Source organism: Temnothorax americanus, unplaced genomic scaffold, assembly GCF_048541705.1.
Source record: "Temnothorax americanus isolate GAGA-0224 unplaced genomic scaffold, ASM4854170v1 Scaffold130, whole genome shotgun sequence".
NCBI lineage: Eukaryota > Metazoa > Arthropoda > Insecta > Hymenoptera > Formicidae > Temnothorax > Temnothorax americanus.
Genome location: NW_027509265.1, coordinates 1 through 5,256, shown reverse-complemented (window position 1 = coordinate 5,256; position 5,256 = coordinate 1). Strand labels below are relative to the sequence as shown.

The 5,256-nt window shown below is 44.7% G+C and overlaps 1 protein-coding gene across 1 annotated transcript; it reads right to left on the bottom strand.

The window, feature by feature from the left end:
- Nucleotides 1-564: 564 nt before the first annotated feature.
- On the bottom strand, nt 565-4,587 carry LOC143894179 (uncharacterized). Its single transcript, XM_077400323.1, has 3 exons — nt 4,577-4,587; nt 778-4,236; nt 565-705 (listed from the first exon to the last, which is right to left on the bottom strand). Exons 1-2 carry the CDS (start codon nt 4,585-4,587, stop codon nt 3,339-3,341), a joined length of 909 nt encoding a protein of 302 aa, XP_077256449.1. The 3' UTR covers nt 565-705; nt 778-3,338.
- Between the last annotated feature and the right edge of the window lie 669 nt (nt 4,588-5,256).

The following is a 5,256-nucleotide window of genomic DNA, read 5'->3' as shown; positions in this document are numbered from 1 at the left end:
AACGTCGACGCTCGCCCTTATCATCGTTGTATTGTATTTACAATATATGTATATCATATTGATACAATATGTATGTATCCGTTATACGTTGCATATATCGTATATAATATCATAGCTCACCAACGAGTCGCCCCCCCCCTCACTCCCCCTCACCAACGAGTCGTCCTCCCCCCCCGCTCCCCCTCACTAACAAGTCGTCATCCCCCTCGCCCCGGCGCCCCGGCTGACACCTCGCCTACGAGTCGTCCCCCCCCCGGCTGACCCCTCGCCACCAAGTCGCCCCCCCCCCCCGGCTGCCCCCCCGCCACCAACTTGCCCCCCCCCCCCGGCTGACCCCCTGCCACCAGGTTGCCCCCCTCCCCCTGCTGACCCCTCGCCACCAAGTTGCCCCCCCCCGGCAGACCCCTCGCCACCAAGTTGTCCCCTGCCCCGGCTGACCCTCGCCACCAAGTCGTCCCCCCCCGGCAGACCCCTCGCCGCCAAGTCGTCCCCCCGGCGCCTTCCCCCCCGCCCCTCACCCCCCCTCGGAGCTCCCGAGGTAGATCTCTTATTGATATATCTACTAATATCTTCTCCGAAGAGTCTTCGCAACGAGTACGAATCGATTTGGCAGTCGTACCATTCTCTGCTTGCACGCCTCTCATCTTGCATCCAGCTCATATATGCAATATTAACAAAGCCTGGTATCACATAATTCATCCTCAGCTGTAAAATCAATATATAAAAAATATTACTTTTTCTCAAAACACGCGCGCACACACAAAAAATGAGACTCACGTGTTCCCGTGCAATGCGCACCCGCACCCACCGCTCATCCGTCAGAACTTGTATATTGAGCGGCATCTGCTAAACAGAAAAAAACATATTTAAAAAACTATATTATGTCACTATTCACTATACTCTGTCACCGTGTCTTCCGTACCGTGCCCTCCCTCGGAATCAGTATTTCTATGTACTGCATAATTGTTTGACACTAAGGGCCAGTTCCACAAACGTAACTTTCGAACTTTCAAACGTTTAGTTTCGCGGACTCGACGAGACTGAATTCTCGGTTCTGCAACGACGGTTGCAGAACGAAGCGGGGTAAAATGTCACCAAAGAAAGAAATGGTAACAGTTTAAAAACGGACAGCCCCTTCCAACGAAAAGAAATTAAAATAAAATATGTCTCGCACTACAATGGCAGGCAAAAGTTCGACGGAGCATCGACACATGTGAACGCGTTCTCTGTCGCTCGCGTCTCTTCGTTCGCGTCCTCTCTCGCTCGCACCCTTCGCTCGCGTTTCTTTTCTTTATAATAAATAATTGGGAGAAGGAAAGATAATTTTAGATACAGTGGGTGAAGGACATGCACGCAAAAGCAAAATACATCGTTTGTTTTAGGGTGTAAGAAAAGCCTGTTTATTTAACTCTTCTTTTACATAATATATCTTACGTGCTAAAAACTAAAGCTGCGAGCTCACAATCGATGATCTGATTCGTATTGAACGCATCGCTAGCGTATATTACATTCGACGCTTCCTTGGGATCTTTCACAGTGGACGCGATATCGGAGAACAGCGCAAACTTTGCATCGACCATCGCAAGTATTCTGATCAAATGATCGAATCTCGCATCGATGCACCGATCGAGATCGAACATACGATGCAACGTCGATTCGGTCATTCTCAAGCATACGTTTGCAGATTCGAGACGTATGAGTTTGATGTTATTAACCGTACAAACTCTCACCGTTAGTGGTCCAACGTTTATAAAACTATGGATATCTTTGAAGTCATTGCGAAAGAAATTCTGAATATTTTGCCGTTGCTCGTATAGCGCCTTCCACGTTTCGAGAGACAACAGCAGTTCCTTTCCTCGGCGAGGATCTCCAATGGCGATCTCCACGTAGCTTGGTGGACCCACGTTGATACCAATTTCGAGGAATTTGTATTCCGTAGCTGTCAGCGCGTATCGTCTGCTGAGTATACGAACCGCGCTACGATCCAACGAAATGCTGTAGAAAAAATAATGAGATTACTTTCAAAATAATACAATTTGCAAAAAAGATATAAAAAATATAAAGCTCTATAAATTATACAAAACTTACTTGTTTTCACACGTTGGAGTTTCAACATCGGGAATCGGCACGTAATAATTCATACGTCTACTGCCGCTGTTGCCGCTGTTGCCGCCGTTGCTTTCTCCAACGGAATACATTTTTTCTCTCGGTTATGAGAAGCGGGCCGTTCGCACAAGCAGCCGATACGAGACTAGTCGTATAAAATTAATCGAGTATACGCGACAGCACCCACTATAACCCTTCCAAAACTATGATGAAGGAGGAGGAAATTAATGTTTCTGTAACGTGCAATCAGCGCTCTGAATTTTAGGAGAGGGGACTAAGGTAGGATGTTTTTTCTTTATTAAGACGTATATCCCCCCCTCCCTCTCTCCCCTCCGCATGACATCAACCGCGAAACATGTTCAGACATGTTCGTCTAAAACTGATACCCCATTCCCCCTCCTCGAAGCTCTCGAGTTAGAATTCGTCACGTATACTTACTTATTCTTTAATTTTGTACACTATCGACTAAAGGGAAAAGAAATAAAACATTGAAAAATTTACACATACATATAAAATTTATTTTTTAAAAAGATGACAATTCTCTCTGGCGTCGCGACCACCAGTTAAATATTTTTAATACATTTTGCAATGCGCAATTTTTCATGTGTTTTCCACATCGCACAGTATTGGTAACATCTAGATTATTTAAAGATTCGATATCTTCGTAATCCGCATCCAGAGTCTCGATGTTTAGGTTTTTTCTCGCTTTACTCTCAAGCAGATCTACCAGCCATTCTCGTTTCTGGCATCCCTTGACGTACACGAGAGTCGGCATCTCGTCGTCGTCGTCGTCGTCGTCGTTGTCCTCTTCCTCACCGAGCACCGCTGATGTAATTAAACGCTTCACCTTGCTGTACGACACGTTTCCGTCTTCCCATCGTAATCCATGGTGATTGCGAATCAACCAGGAAGCGCACGATTTGTCGGATTTTGTGAGGAGATTCCACGGCATGGGGCATGTAAAGATGTAATGCGCCAGAACGGCCCCGTTTCTCAGCACCGCCACCTCCTTCACGACAAACTTCATCCCGACGACGAAACCTTGCAGGTCGACGAACGTTGGTGCAAACATGAAGAAATATCTCTCTTTCTTCGATGCGTGAATCGAGAGGAATGACGCGCGTTTCGCGACACTCTAATTTTTATATCCTGCTCCCCTCTTTTTCCCCTCTCATAAATTTGTATCGGGAGTTAAAGAGAGAAAAAATTTTCGTCGACGTTGCCGCGAACACTCAGACTATTTTGCGCACTACGTTGGTCAACGGATTGTACTCGATCACGCGATCGTGTATGATGAGACAGTACGCGGAGGTATTCGGCGGTACGTTCTCCATGCAATCGAATTCTAGTCTGACATCCACGGTGGCGTTTTTGACGGATTCGTTTTGTCGAGAGCAATCGATGATCACGAACGGGCCGTTACGTAGAAAAGTTGAAACGGTGAGACTCGGCTCGAGATATTCGTAACCGTAATAGCCCTTGCAGAAACGCGCGTACATATCGTACAGAATCGCCCATCTGTGTTTACCAAAGTCCAAATTCAAATCGTCGTACGGATAGACTTCCGAGTTTAGGTAGAGTTTCACGTTGGTCAGTTTGCAGTCGTCGAATCGGCTCGTGTCCGCGGACATGACGTTCTTCCGACCCGTTTGCAGAGCGAAGACGACGTATCGCGGTTTCTCGAGCTGAGTCGCAGTCTTAATGGCCCACGAGTGCTTGGTCGTGTTCTGCAACAGGGGATACTCGTACAGATCCCACGAACGGAAACCCATACTTAGATATCGTCCGTTTTCCAAGGTGCGCAGCATCGACAGCTTGTTGACCTCGCTCAATACCACGTGAGGCATTCGCCACTGTATCTTGAGTAGTTTGACAGTAGGCTCCAACGCGAGACTTCCCATCAGACAATTGTTGTCGGTGCGCGATCGTATCAAGATTAATTCGTGACGAGCGTTGATCACCACGCGTTTGTAATCCTCGCAAAATCCCAGTAACAGGTTGAGCGGTACGCAGAAATTGAAGTATCCGTTCGCGTTATTATGCGGTTCCCAGCCCGCGTTTCGCAGGATCACGCTTCTGTCGGACGATACCGTAACGTAGTTCTTGAGCGTGCTGGTTATTCCTACATTTCTGCAAAGATCTGTTATAAATTATTTTCTTTTCTGTTGACGCACCGTTGGTTCATACGGCACTGACCGCGAATTACTTCTCGGGGAGATGTCAGGATAAGGATGTAGGTCGGTGAAAGACGATATTCAAATATACTTCTGGTAATGGTAACTTATATTACATGAGAGATGCCTCAAGACGCCTACTCGATCCAGCGTCAAGCATCGACTGACTCTTCTTTCTCGCTCTCCGCCAATCTCGGCGTTTCTTCATGCGCAGAGCGCCATAGCGCACACCCGTATCTCAAGCGACCATTCACATCACACAGTCTTATTCAAGCACGGCGCAACGTTAATCTTACAGTTCGGCCATTCTGCGGATACATTCGTCCCGAATGTCTTAACGGAAATTAAATCTTAAAAATAAATAAAATATACTTTAATAATACAACTTAAAATATCCGAATAAACTTTTACTTATTTAAACATAAATCATAATATTATTTCTTATTATTAATTATTCAGACTTTTCTCACTTTTACAATATTGCAATCTCAAATTAATCCGTACACAAAACTTAAATTAATTTTAAACTTAGGATTATTGCATAAAATAACGCTTTTAAAATCTTTATTCCAAAAAAAAAAAATTATGACTCTGGTTGTTTTATCCAGTGTTTTAATCTGTCTGGGGAAAGTATAGAGTTATAAGGCCTGGAGGTCACATTAAAACCTGGGAATATCTTGAATCACATATCTATTATTATTTAAAGGCCTTTGTAACCATATACGGACCCTTATAACACGCTTTAATTTCTTATCTTCACCTGGTTTTACCGCAGTATCTCTTATCATAACGTAATCTCCCTCTTTATATTGAGTTGGTTTTTTATGTTGTTTATCATAATAGGCTTTATTATAATTCTTAATTTATCAGTTACTTCTACAGCCAACTACGAGCAATATCTCGTTCCTCTGACACTTTTAATTCAATTTTTGCCAATTGATTTAAATTTTAAAACCAACTCACTATCCGAGTGCCA